Below are 21,178 nucleotides of genomic sequence, written 5' to 3' on the forward strand. Positions count from 1 at the left end.
CGCGGGAGGTGGGGTTGGCGCGGGAGCGCGGCCCGCCCGTCCCCGGGCTCCGCCTTAGAACGAGGCGTCAGCCGCGCCGGCCGCCTGAACCTGCGTCGCGTCCCGCGCGATGACCCCTTTCACGGAGCCGGCTGTGCGGGAGGAGTTGGCGCTGCGTCTCCACTTAAGAGGCGGGACAGTGCTGCACCGTCCCCGGGGTCCGCAGGGCTGCAGAGTTCCAGGACCCTGGCACATCCACAGGGGCAGCGATCAGTCCCTTGATAAGAGACGGGCTTTTGCGTTTAACCCGCGCCCGTCCTCCCTTACGCTTTGGGTCGTCTCTAGATTGGTTGTCGCGCCTAGTACAGGGCAGACGCTGTGTAAACACCTCGTGGTTAGACAGTACAGTTTAGCGAGTAATGCCGGGCGGGCGGTCTTCGCCACAGACAACGAAACTTTTTTCTCAGCGTGTTCTACGGGCTGTTTTTGGAACGCAGGGATGTGAACCCTTCGGTGTGGAGGGCTGACTGTGCTTGCATCCATGAAGTGCTGGGCTCCCTTCCCAGCCTGCCGTTTTCCCTTGCCGGCCGTCTCTCCGCGCTCTGCTGTCTGCACTGCGTTTTTCAGTTCCTTGCATTTGACCGTTTTCACACCTACCTTGCTCTGATCCCATTTCTATTGCCACTAATGGGTATGGGACTCACATGCCGTGGGTGGGTAGGGATCTGTCTTGTGAGTTGGCATTTTTTATGGCAGGACTCTTACCTAAACGGCCTTTCTTCCCAGTGGCACTGGTGTGGCCCTGAGTCACCGTGCTGAGATAGAGGGAAGTCCATGCTGGGGGGGTGTGTTGGTGATACCTATTTCCCGGCTTGGGCGCGGACACCCAATGGCTGTGCCAGTGAGGGAGTCTGATAGAACAGGTTTGTCCTTAGGGTCATGTCGCTGTTAAAGATCAGGAAGAAGTGCTGTCACAGTGAGGACCTGGGGGAAAGGTTTTGCTGTGTTGCCATTTCTCAGGTACCGTGCTCAGAGGAGTAAAACTGGTAAAAAGCAACTAAAAAGTGTTCATATTATCAGACAGAAAGCCAAGCAAAGATTAGGTGTCCACGTCCAACCTTGATGAATTAGTATCTCATTTGTTTTTAAGTAGGAAAATTTATTGGAGAAAAGGAATGGGGGACTAGAAATGTCTCCACATGCTCACCAACACGTGTCTTTTTTCATTATAGCCACCCTAATGGATGTGAAGGGCCTTTATTATGAAGGACTTTATTTTTGATGTTTTATTTCATCAGACCAAAGAACCAAGTGATAATGGATGCTAATACAGGTGAACTTTGCTTTAAACACTGACACCATGGTTTGCTACCTGCCATGGTGCTGAATTTTCACCTTCAAAATGGTAAAAATTACTTGTACCTTTTTTCTGCCAGATTTGGGTATATCTTCTCGTGCCCCTTGACACTAATTACTTTTAGTTGTGCAGCTTAAAAATTTAAGAGAACTTACTGGTTCGTTTATACTGTACTTTAAGCCATGTTTACAAATTTTTAGCAACTTGTTATATAAAGTGAAAATATGTCTGTAATGGGACTTATGTAACCTGGTTCTCATCTGGTTATCATAGATCACAAATGTTTACCACGTGTCGCTAGCATAAGAGTTATCAGTAGCACGGCCTGGCCCAGGTGCCCACTGGGCTTGTCCCTGTCATTGTCCGGCCTCACTGACGTCCTGGCGGCTGTGGGCGATGTGAACTCGGGACGGGTGAGCTGCAGTCTTGTAGCTGGGTCACCAAGGAGGAGAAACGCTAAAACAGTAAGAAGACAGTATTTCAGTTTAGGACACTTACTTGTCCCTGGAAAGGGGGAGTGGACAGTCAGCCCAGACGTCTGTCCTGTCAAGCTTGCCTTCCTTTCAGTCCTGCTGCAGTGTTACCTGAGTTTGGACTGTGTGTGCTGCAAAAACAACAGTCTTACACAGGTTGCAGTTCAATGAATTTGTAAATACTGTACATACCAAAGGATTCAACACTGAGAAAATCAAGGTAGCTTTGGGGGATTCTGAAACAGTCACTTTTCACTTCTGGGAGGTAGGTGGTCAAGAGAAGTTAAGGCCCCTGTGGAAGTCTCACCAGATGCACAGATGGCATAGTGTTTGTTGTGGACTCGGCTGATGCTGAAAGGATGGAAGAAGCCAAAACGGAACTTCATAAAATAACTAGGATATCTGAAAAACAAGGAGTCCCTGTACTTATAACTGCTAACAAACAGGATCTGAGGAACTCACTGCCTCACAGAAATTGAGAAATTGTTAGCAATGGGTGAACTGAGCTCATCCACTCCTTGGCATTTACAGCCCACCTGTGCAGTCATAGGAGATGGCCTAAAAGAAGGACTTGAGAAACTGCATGGTAAGGGGCTGGGGATTTAGCTCAGCGGCAAAAGCGCCTGCCTGGCAAGCGCAAGGTCGCGAGTTTGGTTCCCGGTACCGGAGGGGGGGGAAAAAAATGCATGGTATCATAATTAAAAGAAAAATGTTGTGGCAACAAAAAAGAAAAGATGAATATTGGTGCCTTTTATATCTGTGTGGAGTAGGTTTCCTCTGGTCTGGTTTTGACAAGTGGAAGAGTGTCTACACCCCGGGTTGCCTGTTTGCCCTCCTGGGTGCTGTTAAAGCTTTGTTTTGTTGAATAGTCAGATGCCCACCTCTGTTTCCTTGTGGAAGATGAGCAAATGCAGTGTTTCTTCAGGAGGTCTCTTCTCCCTACCCCACGTTTTCTGGTACTACCATTTTGGGAAGGCAAGCAAGGATAGTAGATTGACCAGAAAACAGTTGTGGAAATTTGAAGTTAATGAAATAAAACTTTGAAGAGTGAAAAAAAAAAGTTATCAGTGATGTTGGGCCATAGCTTTCTTCTTGAGTTTAGGAAAATTTAGTATTATTCTTGCAGGCAGCACTGGCCTTGGCCTTGGATACTTATGAGTGTTAGCATAGGTGGGATCACAGGTCCCTCAGGGCCTATGTGTTAAAGGCTTGGTCGCTACTGTGGAGCTGTGGGAGGTACAGTGGAGCCTTTAGAAGTGGGGTTCGGGTGAGCTCTTGAGGTCTCTCGGGTGGGCCCTGGAGTGGGAGAGTTGCGATCCAGCCCCTCTTCTTTTGCTTCTGGTTGATTAGGCAAGTGGTCCCCCACCGTGCGCTTCCTTGTCACGGCCTCAGGGCAGTGGGACCGGGAACATGAACTGAACCTTCAGAACCTTGTGCAAGTACCTCAAAGCCTAAAGAACACAGTTCACGAGCCAGAGGTGTTAAAGATGGGCCAGCATCCTGCTTCTTTTGTAAGCTGGTCATGTCTGGTGTTTTGTCAGAGTGATGGAAAGCTAGCAGTTAACGCAAGTGTTAAAGATCCTGAAAATGGGTCAGCACAAAGCAGCACCAGTGCTGCAGCTAGGTAAACACTGCCAGAGTGCCTGTGTTGTGGATAGTTGTAATTGGGCTGCTGGGGGATGGTGGTGTCTGTCTGTCCTGCTCTATTGCTAGAACAGAGTAGAGTGGTGCCAGGTGACCATAGTTCTTCCTGAGTGGAGTCTTCTGCACTGGTGTGTGCATCTGTGGAAGGTGAAGCTTTCAGCTGCTTTGTGATGCTTGCGGTGGAGCCCTTTTGACGGTTGTATCCTGAGTAACCCTCGTGCCTTTGTTTTTCTGTCCTGTTGCAGCTCTATCAATGTGCTACAGCACAAGCGACAGCCAGCAGAAGGTCTCTTCTGACAGAGGTGATTGCTGCGTATCAGAGGTTCTGTTCTCGCCCTCCCAAAGGTAAATGCTTAGGTGTGGCCGCATGTTCTGTGTTCTTGCTGAGGCCTCCGTAGGTGTTTTTGAAGTGCATGCCTCACTTTCAGGGTCAGGGCAACTCTTAGCTTCTTCCTTCTCCTGTGCCCTCTCCCCTACTGCAGCTTATTTCTGATTGCAGAGATGAAAGTGTGTCACCTTCACCTGTAATACATTTACAGATGCGTTGCTCTAAAGGAGGGGCTTCTTTAACACCTCTGGCTTGTGAACTGTGTTCTTTAGGCTTTGAGGTACTTGCACAAGGAACGTCACACTTTTAGCTTACGCTTTCTGATAACATATCAGCTGCCTAAAAACAAGTGAACTCACACAAAATTTAAATGAATTTTAATTTGAGAATTTTTTTTTTTCCTAACAGGATTTGAAAAATATTTTCCTAATGGAAAAAACGGGAAAAAAGCTAGTGAACCTAAAGAAGTTACAGGAGAAAAAAAAGGTACCTTTTTAAAAGATTACATTTGAATTTATTGTTTTCCCTAATAAATGATGGTGATAGTTTCCACTAACCAGAAAAAAGAGTTTTGAGTCAGTTTTGAAACTATCAGCTACAGGTACAAACAAAGTTCTGTAGACCCTGTGTTTCATTTTACTTTAATTTTATGTTCATCTTTTCCTGTCATATTTCAAGTAATTTAAGGTCACCTTGGAGATACTGACTGATCAAACTGAGACTGTCTGGTAGATACACCTGACACATAACTTAAACAATTGACAAAAGTCTTAGAAACCCAATATATGCAGTTTATTTTAAATTGTTTTTAAAATTGTTCCTGAGCTTTGATTAAATTCAGTCTTACGTTTGGGATTCAGAGGGGGTTTCTTAGGCCTGGGTGGCTGGGGTCAGGTGGACTCTGAGCCTCCTGTGCCCATTTCACAAGCGTGATACCATTTACCACAGTGTTGGCATGTGTTGGCATTTAACTGGCTTCATTTTTTTTTTTTAGGGGAAATATAGGGAAAATATAGGTCAGCCTGTGGCTTTTTATTGGTGGTGGTACTGAGGGTCGAACCCAGGACTTCACACAAGCTAAGCAGGTGCTTCCGCCAAGCTGTACCTCTGGTTTCAAATGAACTTGTCTTTGGGCAGGAGAGACAAGTATGTGCTCAGAGAACGCAGAGAAGTGAGTGTGAGAGTCAGGAGAGGAAGTGCGGTGTGGCTAGAGGCAGCCCAGGCCCTGGGCGGGAGCGTGGCCACAGGCTTTCCCTGGCTGGTCACTGGTTGGAATCTTGGTTTGGGGCAGAAGAATGAGATAGTAGTTCCGCTGTACAAGCACATCCTGTTAGGTCCTTTTGCATTGCTGTCACCTAGGCTCAAAGTAGTTGGAACGCCAGCACCGCTGGAGCAGTATGCTGACTATTCCCCGGGCCTGTGTCTCCCTGGGCTGAGCTGGGCTAGGGGTGGTGGTAAAGAGCTTGCATGCTTCGTGCCTGTCTCCGTGTGTGCAGCACGTGTGGTGAGCATCATGAAGCTACCGTGGGTGAGGGTTCCTGCAGCCTGCTCTGGTAGCCTGCATCCTGTTAGCTGAAGAGGGTCGATGACATTGTGAGTTGGGAGGATGGAGAGGTGGAAGGGAAGATGGAAGAAGTGTCTAGTTAGTCTGTTAGAGCGGCTGTTACAAAGGGTAGTAGTTCCACAGGCTGCAAATCCAAAGGCCAGGTCTCCACGGGTTGGTTCTTTCTGGGAGCCGTGAGAGAGGAATCTTTCTAGGTTTGTAGCTGACCAACTTCTTTCTGTGTCTCTTCACATCACCACTTGGGTGTGTGTGGTGTTTCTGTCCAGATTTCTGCTTTTGTAATGACACCAGTTGTATTGGTTAGGGCTCACCTTAATGGCCTCATCTTGACTTGGTGACCTCTGTAAAGACCTTGTTTCTGTGAGATCACATCTGAGATATGCGGGTCAGAACTTCAGTGTATAAATTGGGCATGGGAGGGTGGGCGAGTTTAACCTGTAACAGTGAGTAGTGTCACATTCCTGCACACCAGTTATGTGTGAATACAGTTATGTTTGCTTTTTGTTAGTGGTGGCGTGCACGTGTGCATGCATGTGTGTGAGACGTGGTGCTGGGAATCAATCCCAGGGCCTTGCACATGTTTGGCAAGTGCTCTGCCCCGAGCTGCACCCAGTCCGTTGTTGAAGTCATGGCCTCCCAAGCACAGATCCTGCTGTCTGGTGTCTCCTTTGTGGGAGTGGGAAGGGGCGCTTGCCTTCTAACTGTGGACTCAGGACGCTGTTTGTCTAGGTTTTAAACCCCAGTTGCTTAGCTAGCATTACTCAGTACAGCCGTAAGTGCCTGACGAGCTGCTGAAGCCCAGTTCCTTCCCTGTGAAGTGGGTGTGGTAGCAGCACCCTTCTGGGGAGAGTGTAGTTCAGGGGCTGCCGTAGGCAGAGCACTGGGCCCTGTCGGGGCCCCTGCTCTGTGTTCCTTAGAGTGCTTTATTCAGTAGCTGACAGTCAACACAACGCACTTTGGGTCAGATCTTTGTTACCCTGTGTATGGGAAAACCCATGAACACTACGAAGCCTGCCTTGCTTTCTGTACGTTCTTTGTCCATGTCAGAACCCAAACCAGTGACTGCCCCGCGCTCTTCCCGGGAAGCAGGTGGCAGTGGAGGAAAACGCCGGGGCAAGAAGGACGATTCCCACTGGTGGTCCAGGTTCCAGAAGGTTTGATTCTTAAGCTCTGTGCTGATCTTGAGGTTCTGGTGGTGGCTCTGGGAAAGGTGGGGGGGGATTGGTGACTCCCCGCATAGGTCATGTGGAGTTCCGTTCTTCACAGACTCCCTCCTCTGCCTAGGGTGACTTTCCGTGGGATGACAAGGACTTCAGGTTGTACTTTCTCTGGACCGCTGTGTTTTGGGGTGGAGTCATGCTTTACATCCTGTTCAAGCGCTCCGGGAGAGAAATCACTTGGAAGGACTTTGTCAATAGCTATCTCTCCAAAGGCATAGTAAGTATTCTGTGGGGTTGGGAGCTGAGGTGGTCAGAAGGTGAAATTTTGCTAGAAATTTGTCCAGTTGTTTTCACATTGGGTTTTTCTAATGTCAGAAAGCCCTGCAATTGAGAAACCCGTGTGGAAGCACTGCCCATACCTGGCACTGGCAGCCTCTCCCCTGCTACTGCCCCGTCCTCTGCCCCTCAGTGGCTGCTTGCCAAGATGCTGTGCCCCAGCCTCCTGACCCAAGTGATGCCTGTACAGCTTCTGGGCCACGGGGTGAAAGCTGAGTAGAGCCATGGGACCTAAGAGCAGCCAGAGGCCCGAGGGGGGCCCTGGCCGTGGAATCCTGCCACTGGCCCTTTGCCCTCGGAGCCCGCATTCCCATGTGTTTCAGATACCACCGACTGCAAGGCACGTGGTATTTTATGTATTAATAAAACGTTTGTGATGAGCTGCCCATCACGGTTTGCCCAGCGTGCCATCGGTGGGATGGATCTCCGTTTCTGAGATTTAAAATACAAAAGCATGCACCTGAGAGTTGAGGCGCGTGTTAAGAACAGAACCAAGACTAAGCCTGCTGGGTAACCTCAGGGAAACTACACTCCCCTCTCAGTGCTTGGGTTCCATCAGTGACATGGGTGAGGTAAAGATACGAGTACTTGGAGATCTACAAAGAGTCCACAGTTGCACAGGAATGCCAGGGTGGGGACGCTCGTCTACTCGGTGTTTCCAGACCCAGTGTACACGGTATTGCCAAGTAATTGCTGTTCAGATGAACTGTATTAAGACCAGGACGAATGTTCCAGTTCAGGCAAAAGATGTATTTAGCTACCAAGGAAGAAATACAAGTGAGAGGAAAAGTCAGAAAAAGAAACACATACTGCAAATTAAAAATAAGAAACCAACTTGGCTGTGGTTATTAATAAAAAGATAACACTTAGATTGATAGAGAAAAGTATATGAAATAGGTAGTTATGCAGGAAATTTGGCAGTATGTGTAAAGAATCTTAAAATCTTCATACATCCTTTGAATAATTTCAGTTGTTTGATCATAAGAGACTCAGAGCTGGCCATGATGGTGCACAGCTATAATCCCAGCACTCTGGGAGGCTGAGGCAGGAGGATCTCAAGTCCCAGCCCATCGTGGGCTGTGTAGCAAGACTATGTCTCAAAAGTCACAAGAGAGATGCAAATGTAGCTCAATGTGAAGGCCCTGGGTGTGATCTTTAATACTGAGGGGAGGAAATGAACTCTTGGGTTATTCATTCCAGAGTTTGATTAAAGAAAAAATAAGAGAAAATCAAATAATTGTTTGTAAGAGGGGAATTAGATAATAGCCCGGAAATAGTCTTCGCAGTTTCTGTTTTGTGTCTTAATTGATTAGAAGTCACGAAGAGGAACTAAAAAATGGAAGATTCTGAATACTTCGCTCCTGATTGTGAGCACACTAGCACCTCCCTTTGTCTCCTTCTCATGCGCTAGTAGGCGCTTGTGCACCTGTGTTTTGTGTCCACTCAGGTCTTTACTGTATTGTTGTTGCGTTTTGTGAGTTCTCAGTAACACTCCCTTGGCAGATACAAGATTCAGGCATGTTTTCTTCCAGGCTGTGGGTTACCTTTTTACTCTGTTGTGCACAGCACTTACTTAAGGCCCAAAGTTCAAAGTTTTCATGAAATCCATTTTTTCTGTTTTTCTCTTGTTGCGTATACCTTTGGTGTCCAAGAAATCCTTGCCAGATCAAATGTCGTGAAGCTTATACTCTATATTCTCTTGTAAAGGTTAATGTAATTTCAGGTCTGTCTTGTAGGTCTTTAACCCATTTTGAGTTAAGTTTTGTCAGTAGTATGGTGTAGGGTCCGGTGTTGTCCATTAGCTTGTGGGTATTCAGTTTTCCCAGCCCCCCTTGTTGAAGAGACAGGCCTTCTCCCATTTGACCGTATATGTGAGGGTTGGTTTGGGGCTGTATATTCTGCTGCATTGTCCGTTGTTATCCCAGCTCCGTATTGCTTCGAGTGCTGTAGCTTTGTAGTAAGTTTTCTGTTGTTGCGCAGGTTTTATTTTGTCCTTTTGACAATGCTTAGCCTTAAACCCAAGGTCTCAATCACGTTGTACACATGCTCAGCCCCTGTAGTAAGTTTTAAAATCTTGAAGTATGAGTCCTTTAGCTCTGTGGTTTTGTTTTGTTTTTTGAGACAAGGTCTTGCTATGTAGCCCAGACTGGCCTCGAACTCACAGCAATCCTCCTGCCTCAGCCTTCTAAGTGCTGGGATTACAGGTATGCACCACCACACCTGGCTAGCTTTGCATTTCTATTAAGTTTTTTTTCTTTTTCTTTTTTTTAAATAAGATTTTATTGATACATTTTATTTTATTATTTTTTAAATTTTTTGTCTTTTTGAGACAGGGTCTCTCTATGCAGCCCAGGCCGGCTTTGAACTCACTTTGTAGCCCAGGCTGGTCTCGAACTTGGAACAGTCCTTGTGCCTCAGCCTTCCAAGTGCTGGGATTACAGGCATGTGCCACCGTGCCCAACTTTTATTGGTACATTTTAGATGTATATAGAGGTTACATTCATCATACAGAGTTTGTACCTGTATATGATACAACGTTTCTCTTTTCCCTTTTTTCCCCATTTCCCTACCTTCCAACCCCTCATTTCATTTTGTTCTGTGTTTTATTTTGTTTGGTTGCTATTCCCTTGAGATTTCATATGACTCTTAGGATGAATTTTTCTATTTCTGCGTAAAACATTGTGATTTTCGTAGGGTTTGCATTGATCTGTAGCTTGCTTTGAGTAGTAGTATTAGCGTTGCAGCAGTGTTATGTCTTCAGTCCGTGGACATGGATCGTTTCCATTTATTCAGATATCAGTGTTGTGTAATTTCATAGTGTTTTGTAGTTTTCATTATGCAAGTCCTTTCTTTAGTTCACTGAAGAGGTTGATCCCTGAGTATTGCATTCATTTTGATATTTTTGTGAGTGACATTACTTTTTTGTTACTGGTGTTCTGGGGGCCAAACCAGGGCCTCTCATGTGCTGAGCAGGTGCTCTGCTCCTGACCTGTGTCCTCAGCCTAGAGCCCTTTTCTTTCCTTTTCCTTTTCCCTTTTCCTTTCCCTTTCCCCTTCCCCATCCCCTTCCCCTTCCCTTTCCCTTTCCCTGCGTCAGGGTCTCACTATGTAGTTCAGGCTGGCCTCGATTCTCCTACCTCAGCCTTCGTAATGCTGGGCTTACAGACGTGCACTTCCTCACCTGGCTTGGAAGTGTTTTCTTAATTTCCTTTTCAGATGATTGGTTTTTGTGTGTTGACTTTAATCCTGTTTGCCGAAGTTTCATTTATTAGTTTGAACAGTTTTTTGTGGTGGTGTTAGGATTGTCTGGATGTAAGATCATGGCATCTGGAGCAGAGATGACTTCTTCCTTTCTAGGTGGGATGCTGTTTGTTTCTTTTTTACTAAGGGTGGGGATTGATCAGACCCTCAGATATATGTATGGGGGGGTGGCAGGGAATAAAGGTAAAGAAATGCATTTCATGTACAAGGAGACCTGGAGGGGCTTGCTTTTGGTGGACTGGCTCAGCTACCTTTACCATTGACTGACTCAGCTACCTCTACTGTTGATTCGCTTTTATTTGCTAGCAAAAGGCACATGCGGGGGTGGGGGTGGGGTCGCACGCGTTTCACGGAACAGTAACTATAGAAAGTGGGTGGATAAGGGTTGTCAATGAGGACCCAGATTTTTCTCCAAACCCAGATGCCTGTATGCTGACAACTGTCCTCAACAGATGCTGTCTTGCCTCAGGACTGCCAGGTTAGCAGCCTTCCACCCCTAGCCAGGGGGCACTGGCCTTCCTTGTCCCTCCCTCCCTGTTCCTGAAGCAAGGACTCGGGACTGGGGGGCTTAAGTCACATCGTTGGGCCCCCGTAACCGGTCACATGGCCTGGCCCCTAGCTCTTGTCTGCCCGTCGGTCCTCCTGACGCGTGCGGTGCTGTGGTGTACGGCGGTGGAAGGGGCTCTCCTGCCGAGTTCCTGATCTGAGGGAGCTGACAGCGCTCCACCTTTGTGTGCATGCTCTCTGCGGTTTACTTGTATGGCTTTTATTACATTGTGTGGTTTGTATTTCTAGTTTATTGAATTTTTTTATGAGAAGGTATTAAGTTTTGTCAAATGCTTTTCACATGAAGTTTTATTCCTTATCAGGAGATTTTTGTGTGCTGAACTGTCCGAACATTCTGGAATAAGTCCCACTTAGTCCTTTATTGTGCAGGGTATGGCTTGCTGGTTTCTTGAGGGTTTTTGTGTCTGTGTTCCTAAGGGGTGCTGGTGTGCAGTTCTCTTTCAGTAGTGTCTTTGTCTGGTTCTGGTGTCAGGGAAATGCTGGCTTCAAAAGGTGAATTAGGAAGTGCTCCTTCTTTGCCTTTTTGGAAATACTTGAGGGTTATTGTTAGTTCTTTAACTTTTTTTTTTTAAAGTTACCAGTGAAGACACCTGGCCTTGGGCTTTCGTTCATCAGAGTTTTTCATAAATTTTATTATGTATAATGTTTTCAGTTTGTGTCTGAATTCATTTTCCTGAAGTTCATCGGGCAGGTGTTCTTTTTTTTTTCTTTTGGGGGCAGGGTCTCACTATGTAGTTCAGGCTGGCCTTGAGCTCACTTTGTAGCCCGGGCTGGTCTTGAACTCACAACCATCCTTTTGCTTCAGCCTCCCGAGTGCTGGGATTACAGGCATGCACACATCACACCTAGCTGGGCAGATGTATTTATTCTTGTTTTTCATCAAATTTGGAAAGCACTCAGCCATATTCTTTACAAGTGTCTTTCTGCCCTTGCTCCTCCCCTTCTGTGACTGCAGTGGTGTCTGAGTCTGACCACTTGTGGGTGCTGCAGGTCCCTGAGGCTCTGCTCACTTTTCTCCAGCCGTTTCTCCGTGATACCAACTGTCCTGTTGCTCACCGATTTGTCCTTCTACCTTTGGGCCCCTGTGTTGGATTTTTCATTTCAGTTATTGTACTTTTCAGCTCCAGGGTTTATCTCTGTTCTTCTTTTTAGTGATACTTATGTTTTGTTCATACATCATTTTCTTGACCTCTTCTGTATTTTCTTTTTAGTATTTTGAGCTTTATATTTTTTCCCCCTGGGGATTGAGCCCAGGGCCTTTGTACTGAACTACATCACTAGCCCCTTAATTTCTTTCTTTTGTTTTGGTTTTGAGTTAGGTTCTTGCTAAGTTGGTAAGTCACCCAGGTTGAGCTTGAACTCATGATCCTCCTGCCTCAGCCTCCCGAGTGCTGGGATTACAGGCATGTGTCACCTTGCCTGCCTCTTTGAGTGTTTCAATTCTTTGATATATCTGCCATCAGCTCTTCTTTGGGGAGAGCTTATGTCTGTTTTCCTTTGAATGAGCCATACTTCTCTGTCTTTGTGTGCTTCGTTATTTTCAGTTTTGTTGTTGAAAACTGGACCTGTGAGTCTAATCGCCTCCTTTGGAATCACCTCTCTCCCCGTCCAGGTTGCTGTTCCTTTTCCTCCTTTTCCTCCCTCCTCCTCCTCTTGCGTCCTGCTCTCCATCTGTAGCTGGCCCTTCAGCGCCTGCCCTCCCCTGCGTGTGGTGGCTTCAGCAGACGCCTGCATGGCAGGTGGGGGCGGACCTGAGGCTCCATGCTCTCCGTCTGCCCAGCTCCTCTCAGCGCCTCGGGTCTCCGAAGTGGGAGCCTGTGCCCTGAAAGTGAGGGCGGTGTCCGGACAGCCTTCTCCCCGGCCGCTGTGCGCACCGCCCTGCGGCTCTCCTTCCACGGGCACATGAGGGTCCGCAGTTGCTCCTCTCCGAGCCTGCTGGCTCTTGGGCTTCAGTTTTGGGGAGTACTGGGAGCCCTTCCCTGCCAGACTGGCCACCTGAGGAACAGTCACCCCCATGCTGTCAGCTCTGGAATATCCCAGAGGTTCCTTTCTGTGTGTCGCTTGTACCGTCCATGTGGGCTGTCTCCTGAGTCAGCTGAGGCTTAGAGTGAGGTGCTGGAGGTGCTGCTGAGTCCTGTGTAGGAGATTTAGGAGAGCAAGAAAACAAATGTAAACCGTCTTGCACTCAACAGTTAGAATTAAGAGGTCTTGGGATAGCAGGTGTCAGTGCAGGTGTGGAGTGACAGGAGACTGTGGCTGTGAGGGGTGGCAAGCCATTGAGGAAGCAGGTGGCCGAGCCTCAGGGCATCTGTCTGTGGTGAACACCCAGCGGGTCCACAGGACCGTTGGTGGTGGTGGTGAAGACTTCCAGACAACCACCTGTCTACCACTAGGAGAACGGACGAGTGACTTCAGCTGTGGTTGCCGGGGGTTCTGTTCCCCACAGAACCGAAAGGGCAGCCTGGTAACCCTCACAGAGGTAGCGCTGGCGGGAAGAGGAGGCGTGGGAGAGCAGAACAAGCCTGTCCAGACACGGAGGGCAGGTTGTCCCACCGTAGGATCGCCTGGGGTCACAGGTGTGGCGCAGGCCCCGTGTGCCGGCAGCGGGCCTCAGCAGGGTCACCTCAGGGAGCTGGAGTGGTGAGAATGCAGGTGTCCTCTGCTGGTCATTTTTGTAAGTGAAGCATCCCATGCAAAGTGCCTGTGGGAATCTCGCGAGTATTTTCTGCAAAGGTATGTTGATAATTTAATTTTTTAAATTTCTAGGTAGACAGACTGGAAGTTGTCAACAAGCGTTTTGTTCGAGTGACTTTCATACCAGGAAAGACTCCAGTTGATGGGGTAAGTTATGTCATTAGTGGACAGGCACGGTTGTATATTAACGTCCCTCCTGTGAGGAGGTGTGTACCCTGGCGACAGCGGGGTGGGCTGCGCACCAGGTGTAACCCAAGTGAGTGGAAACGGAGTGCTGGACATGCAGGTGACACGGGGCAGGCCGGCATTCCGTTTTGTGGATGACTGCAAAGCAGCATGGTTAAGGAAGAGGGCTGGAGTTATCACCTGGAGTAACAGCTAAGGCTGTGTTTAAAGGCATAGGTGCGGGAGTTAGAGCCGGTGCATGCGCCGGAGTTAGCGCCTGGGCCCCTGGCGCTCTCCTGCGTGGTTGTTCCCAGCTGTCTTGTGTCTGTGCTGCCTCGTGGTGACAACCAGCACCGCCATCGCAGGAGGGCGGTGCTGGCATCGGAGCGGCCCTGTCCAGGCGTCCGGGAGCTGTGACTCGTTCGCGCTCTCCTTTGTGTTCAGTTAGAGTCGCTGCTGGTTTCTTCTTGCCCTGAGGCAGGTATTTCAGAATCTGGAGGCAGGCACTGCACCTCTCGAAGGCAGGCACTGAGGTGTGCTGGTGGGGCTCGCGGAGGCCGAGGTTGTGGGAACTCTGCGTTCTGTGTGTGTTTCTGAGTTTTCTGTGAGGATGCACGTTGCCTGTTTATTAGCATTTCACTGGAGCTTTCAGAAACAGGTGGAGGGCTTTCCGCAATGTGGCGTGGAGTGGCAGTGTTGACTGACGCTCTGGGCTGTGCATGCACGGGCCTTGGCTTCCACCGCTCCCCTGTGAGGTGTCCCTCATCCAAGCCCTGGCCTCGGCGTCCGAGTGGGAAATCGGTAATGCTGTCTGGGGCTGAGTGTTGAGTGGAGGTCGTGCGAGTCAGAGGTGGTTTCCTGACTGCAGTGTATACAACAGCCCCTGTGTCCCCCAGTCCTTACCTGATGTCCTCCCGGAGCCCACACTTCCGGCCTGTGCCTCGTGATGTCCTGTGGCGCCCTTGCTCACAGGTCTCTGGCGAGAGCCAGGCATTGAGCCCACAGCCCGGAGTTAGTGACCACTCTGCCTCCTCATGGAGCTGATGTGTCTTGCACGTCTGTGGCGTGAAACCACAAGGGTTTTGTGTCTTTGCTGGGGACTCTGGTACGAAGCTCGCTTACCCTCCCTCCTTCTGCTGAGGCATTGTGGAGAAGTACAGTGAGGGTCCCACCCAGGAGCGCGCTGGCGAGGATCGGGGTGGTCGTCACTCTCTTCTGAGTTTTACATCTCGGACTTACTGTTTTGATTAAAAACAGTATTTTTAAAAGGTGATGGGAGGTTAAAGAAGAAGCAATATTTTGGTGCTGTAAAACAGGGCCAATGCTTGTAGGACCTGCTGAGCATGCTTGTGCACAGGGAGCGTGAACACAGTGCCTGGCGCTGGTGTGGGTGGTCTGAGTCCAGAGCCAGCCTCCTCCTCCAGGGTGACTGGATGGCTTAAGTCACTCACCTGGAGGGACCGGGGCTCATATTCAGCCAGTAGACACTAACACAGTGTAGGGGACAGTTGTCCCTCTGTGTTTGTGGGCTCTACACCTTCAGCATCTGTGGATTCAACCAGCTGTGGGTTGAAAATATTGAGGGAAAGAACCGTGTCTGCACTGACTGTACAAGATTCCTCCCTGGCGTTCCCAGAATAGTTCAGTGAACGACCATGTGCCACGCGCTGACATTGGGTTAGGTTTTCCAGGTCATCTGGAGATGGCTTGAGGAGCACAGGAGGAGGGGTGTGTGCTCTGTGTCCCTGTTTCTGGATGGGACCAAGCGTCTGTGGGCTCTGGTACCCTTGGTGGTTTGGAACCCATTCTGGATACCAAGAAATGATGCTTCTGTGCAGGCTGGTGAGCGGCCGTCACCCAGGCCCCTTGGTAGCCCTGTGTAGGACTGCCAGGGACCCCAGCTCCAGGGAGAGCAGCGTGGTGCTGGCGGAGGACGCGGGGCCTTTCTCGAGTGCTCCCTGTGGCGCTCCTCGGGATGAGCGCGGTGGGCAGGCCAGCTGCTGTGGCGTCTGGCTGGGACAGGTGCTGGGAGGTGGAGAGCAGGAAGAGACACACGTACCTGACTGGGGCCTGAGCTTTGGAATTGCAGAGACAGCGTCCTGTGTTGCCAGCTGTTACCACTGAGTGAAACTTGACCACCATGTCAGTAAAGCAGTCTTCTATTATTGTAATTAAAAAAATTAACTGTGAGCCCTTTAGTGAATTGAACCTTTTGTTTCTACTTCATTCTTAGGATATTTGTTTTTCTGTTTTTATAGCAATATGTCTGGTTTAATATTGGCAGTGTAGACGCCTTTGAGCGGAATCTGGAAACTTTACAGCAGGAGCTGGGCATCGAAGGGGAAGACCGGGTGCCTGTTGTCTACGTTACTGAAAGTGACGGGTAAGAAGTGTTTTCAAAACCATCAGCGGTGAGCTCGGTTTGTGCAGTGCATGTGACCAGGTCACACACTGGATTTCCAACGGCCTTTTTAAATTTGGCCGGCCTTCTAAAAAATCGTTTGTAACTTATTTTTTGCCCAAGACTGATATTCTACACATTTACATTTATCTTGATTTTTTTTTTCTTTTCTTCAGTATTTAGGATTGAACCAATGACCTTCACACTGAGCTATATCCCCAGCCTTTTAAATTTTGAAACAGGGTCTTGCTGAGTTGCACAGGCTGGATTTAAACTTGAGATACTCTTGCCTCAGCCTCCCAGAGTGCTGGGATGATAGGCTTCTTGCACCACACCTGGCAGTGTTTGTACGTTTTATGTGCAGAGTACTATCCTTCTAGGGTTTTAGCATGAAGAGTTCCTTTGTAGGAAAGTAGCGTTCCTACCTTTTATTTTTATTTATTTATTTTTTGTCTTTTTGAGACAGGGTCTCACTATGCAGTTCAGGCTGACCTTGAGGTCTCTGTAGCCCAGGCTGGTCTCAGACTTGCAATGATCCTCCTTCCCCAGCCTTCCGAGTGCTGGAATTACAGGTGTGTGCCACCATGCCCGGCCCTACCTTTTAACTGTTATGTTTCTGTTTCATAGTTTCCCAGATCCCTTTCCCCCACTTTGTTTTTAATCACCCCACTTACAAGTCTGGGTGGATGTTGTGCTTGTGCTGGAGGTGTGTGAGAGGGTATGGTCAGTGGAGCGCTTATGAGTGTGTGAAACCCTGGGCTCCAGCTCTGCACCGCAGAGTCCTTGGGCTTAGTGGGAATGAGAGGGCCTCTCAGTGCCCTTCCGTGCACACCTGGAGAACCTTGGCCCGGCAGTCCCCTCACTCACAGTGGTGCAGAAGGGCTCCTTGCTGTGGAATTACCAGTTCTCAAGTGAACACAGAAGTCAGTTGTATTTTCTGTGAGTGTGGAAGAGCCGGTGTCTCTGGTGGCTGATCTGCTGTTGGCTGGGCCACTTGGACGTGGGGTTCCTGGAGTCCCCTGCCTCGGGCGGCCGTAAGCAGCAGGTGCTGTGGCTTCATGCAGGACCTTCCCTGCCCTTAAGCTTCAGATGACTCCAGGCTTCCTCCGCTGCTACTGAGATCTCGCACAGGTCCAGCGGCCCTTGTCAGACACACTTCAGATTTCAGCTTTCTCCACCCTCTGTGGTATGTGCATAGACACCACCAGTTGAGCATCCCTAGTCCAAAATTCCAAAATTTGAAAGGCTCCAAAATCCAAAACTTTTGAGCATCAGGGTGGTTTTCAGACATTGCAGGTTTTCACGCATTTCACATTTCACATTTCAAGTTTAAGATTTGGGCTGCTCATAACCTGTAAAAAGTTTCTATTGTCAGTACAATAAAACTTTTTTTTCCTCGTCTAGAAATGGAAATGAATTTTCCATGGTTTTTGCTGCTTGCTTTAGGAGCATTTAAATTCTATAATAGATAAAAAATTAGTACATCCTGGCTTTTGTTTCTGTTTTGACTATGTAGCAGTTTTTGACCCATATTTCTCAGCCTTAGGCCAACTACAGTGCGTTCTGTTAACTATCTAAACACACATCTGTAGCCATGGTTCTGTCAGAATAACTGTCCTGGTGAGAAACAGGAGGCTACACGCGTCCCCAGGCTTTAAGCAGCCAGCACCTCCCTCTAGGGCATTTGTGACCCGGGGCAAGAGAGGCGTGTGTGTGCTGGACAACACCAGAAGGCTTTTCTGTAGGACAGGCTCACTGCATCTCAGTAAGAGAGTGGACTTTGACCCAGCTTAGCCCCAGACTTGTGTTAGGTTTTTCAGTAGTTCAAAAGAAGTTTCTTTGCAACTCAGGTGTAACGATGACGTTTAGTGCTGAGGCGATGGTTACGGGATCCGCAAAGTACGCAGGCAGCACACGCGTTGGGAACAGGCTTCTCTGGTGTTACTGTTGGCGATCTGCTTCGGTGACATTGATACTAACATTCTCCTTGAACTTCAGAGGAAATACTAGGGTATTTAAATTTGAAAACAAGTTGTATCCGGGCATGGTGGCACACGCCTGTAATCCCAGCACTCTGGAGGCTGAGGCTGGAAGATCGTTGTGAGTTGGAGACCAGCCTGGGCTACAAAGTGAGCTCAAGGCCAGCCTGAACTGCATATCGAGACCCTGTCTCAAAAAGACAAAAATAAAAAAAAATAAATTGTAAAATATTTTTAGCTGTGTCTGAAGTAGCTGTAGAAAGTACATGTGCTGCAAAGCATGTTGGGAACATGAACACGCGTGTTCCTCCAGCTCGTTTCTGCTGAGCATGCTGCCCACGGTCCTCATCGTCGCTTTTCTGCTCTACACCATACGGCGAGGCCCTGCCGGCATCGGCCGGGGCGGCCGGGGCGTGGGTGGGCTCTTCAGCGTCGGGGAGACCACAGCCAAGGTCCTAAAGGATGAGATAGACATCAAGTTCAAGGATGTGGCTGGCTGTGAGGAGGCCAAGCTGGAGATCATGGAATTTGTGAACTTCTTGAAAAACCCAAAGCAGTATCAAGACCTAGGAGCCAAAATTCCAAAGGTAAAGTGAACTTCCAGAGGTTCACCCAAAAATTGTTAAAGTTATTTCTTGATCTCTGAAGTTGTTTTATGAAGTTGGATAACTTGCTATCAGTGGCTGTTTCTCTGTGCTGCTTAGCTTAGGTTCTGCTAGGTCAGTCTTTTCAGGTCTGATCTTTACCTGGTCTTGTTGCCTGGATTGTGTGTATATTTGTTTCTCTCCTCCTCAGAGCCTTCCTGAGTCTCCTTTCTTCTTCCTCTGTCCAAGTTGGACAGCCCTGCACAGGCACTCACAGCCCTGTAGCGTAGCAGGCTCTGCTGGCACCTGGGTTTGCTCCTCTCAGAGTCCTGAGCCACTGCCTGTGCCTGGCACTGCAGGACTTGGCAAAGGATGCATGGAGAGGAGACAGACAGCTCACGTCCGCCATCCCCCTTCCAGCTAGCGAGACACCAGTCCAGCCGTGGGCTGCGTACCCCAGGGCAAGGGACACGTGCTGGCTTCACGTTTGTTGATGGATCAGCTGTGAAGTAGATGAATGCGTCTGGGTGGTTCTTTTTCTAACCCATTAGTAAGGTCCACTCTAAAGGAGTGCTTCGTAACAGGAGGCGTTTCTGCTTCCCGCAGCCTGTCCAGTCTGCCCGGGTGAACCCCGACTCGTGATTGTCCTGCTGCCCTTGGTCCTAGGCACCTCTGCTGCTCCATCCCAAAGTTCTCTGTGGTTTTCTGCAAACACATTTTTCTTTTTAGATAGGTTCATCAGTGGTACTAGATTTTTACTTCCTTTGTAAAGCTTTTAAAAAAGAAAATAAGCAAATTTTTGAAAAATGCCTATGCCATATATGCTGTGCCTTGTTGGTTCCTCCTCGGAAGTCCTGACTGGCGACCAACTCCTCCTCTGCAGGGTGCCATTCTCACGGGTCCCCCCGGCACTGGGAAGACTCTGCTGGCCAAGGCCACGGCTGGAGAAGCCAACGTCCCCTTCATCACTGTCAGCGGGTCTGAGTTTCTCGAGATGTTTGTTGGCGTGGGCCCAGCTCGGGTAAGTCCTGTTCTGTTCAGAGGCGCAGGCTCCTCGGCTCCTGTGCTCTCCAGCTGGGGCTGTGCTGAGGACAGCCCTGCTGCTGGAGAACCCGAGGGCGTCCTGGCCCGTCATCGAGCGCTCTTTGGGCTGAGCTTCCACTGGCCCATGCCTGCAGGGTGTCAGTTCCTGAGGTCATTCTAGCTTGCATATTTCAGGAAGTGGCTGGAATTTGTGAGTTAATTTTTTACAGAAACTCTATTGAGATATAATTGATATACTGTAAAATTTATTGCCTTAGCTACGTATGCCGTTAAATAGCTTTCGGGTATAGCCACAGATTTGTGCAGCTGTCTCCATAATAACTACACCATGTTCTCATTATGCCAGGAGGAAGCCCTGCTGTCCCTGTAACGATCGCCTTCATCCCCCTGCCAGCCCAGAGCACACACTGATCTATTTTCTGTTTACAGATTTTCCTTTTCGAGACATTTTTTGAGATGGGGTCGGCACCACTGCCCAGGCTGGCCTTGAACTCCTGAGCTCAAGCCATCCTCCTGCCTCAGACCCCTGATACCCAAGGCCACAGGCGCACACCACCGGCAGCATGGTCTGCTGTGCTTGGCTCTTTTCATTTAGTGTCATCTTTTCAAGTTCAGCAGTAACTCCATGCCGTACTTATTAAGGAGCCACCAGCATTTTCCTTGGCTTTTGCACCATCCCACCCTGTCCCGGCCAGGTGTCCCATGTGCCCTGGGTCCTGTCCCAACCTTCTGGTTTCTTCAGTGACAGCTGCCCCAGGGAGTGTGGCATAGTCTCAGAGTGCTGTGATTTCCACTTCCTTTGTCACCTACACATCAGCCACATGGGTCTCATGTAGGAAGAGCGTGTCTGAGTAGACCTGTGCCCAGTATTCAGCTGGGTTCGTTACTGACTGGTCAGAGCAGTTTACAGGTTCTGGATGCTAACTCCTGATCACACACAGGATTTGCAAATGTTTCTCCTACTCTATGGGCTGTCTTTTTACTTTCTTGATAGTGAAGCACAACTGATTTTAATTTTGATGAAATATTTTTTATTTTTTTCTTTCCTTTTTTCTTTGTTTGAGACAGAGTTCTGCTATGCAGTTCAGGCTGGCCTTGAGCTCACTTTGTAGCCCAGGCTGGTCTCAAACTTCCTGAATGCTGGGATTACAGGCATGCGCCACCATGCCTGGCTGTTTTTTGTTGTTGCTTATGCTTTTGGTGTCATGTTTAAGAATCCATTGCCAAGTCCAGTACCACAAACATTCATTTCTGTGTTTTCTTGTAAGAGTTTTATAGCCCAGCTATAAACCTGTAGGTCAATGGTGCATTTTGTTTTTTTTGTTTTGTTTTGTTTTTTGGTACTGGGAATTGAACTCAGGACCTTGCCCTTGCTAGGCAGGCACTGTGCTGCTGAGCTATATCCCTGGCCCCAGTGGTGCATTTTGAAACAGTGTTGTATATGGTGTGCGGTAAGGGTCTAATCTCATTCTTTTGCATGTGGATATCTAGTTTTCCAAGCACCATCTATTGAAGAGACTATTTTTCCATATCAAAGGGTCTTGATGTATTTTTGGACCCTCAGTTATATCCATTGATCTGTGTATTTGTCCTTAGGCCAGTACCATAGTCCTGATTACTGTTGCTTTGCAAGTTTTGAAATG

At 48.6% G+C, this 21,178-nt stretch overlaps 1 protein-coding gene and 1 pseudogene across 2 annotated transcripts in view; both read left to right on the forward strand.

Annotated features, from left to right (window-relative positions):
• The first annotated feature begins 109 nt into the window (after positions 1 to 109).
• On the forward strand, positions 110 to 3,228 carry LOC102004025 (annotated as a pseudogene).
• Positions 3,229 to 3,698: 470 nt separating this feature from the next.
• Afg3l2 (AFG3-like AAA ATPase 2) overlaps positions 3,699 to 21,178 on the forward strand; it is a gene marked incomplete at its 5' end in the record, with an annotated part of 31,752 nt that continues 14,272 nt past the window's right edge. Inside the window, 8 exon segments of one of the 2 annotated variants that reach the window (XM_013513870.1) lie at positions 3,699 to 3,798; positions 4,190 to 4,267; positions 6,393 to 6,499; positions 6,630 to 6,782; positions 13,435 to 13,509; positions 15,786 to 15,910; positions 18,221 to 18,494; positions 19,375 to 19,512. In XM_013513870.1, coding sequence (XP_013369324.1) covers positions 3,699 to 3,798; positions 4,190 to 4,267; positions 6,393 to 6,499; positions 6,630 to 6,782; positions 13,435 to 13,509; positions 15,786 to 15,910; positions 18,221 to 18,494; positions 19,375 to 19,512 — 1,050 coding nt within the window. 2 annotated transcript variants of the gene reach the window in all.

This window comes from Chinchilla lanigera, unplaced genomic scaffold (assembly GCF_000276665.1).
Source record: "Chinchilla lanigera isolate Chin_1 unplaced genomic scaffold, ChiLan1.0 scaffold00001, whole genome shotgun sequence".
NCBI classification, from domain to species: Eukaryota; Metazoa; Chordata; class Mammalia; order Rodentia; family Chinchillidae; genus Chinchilla; species Chinchilla lanigera.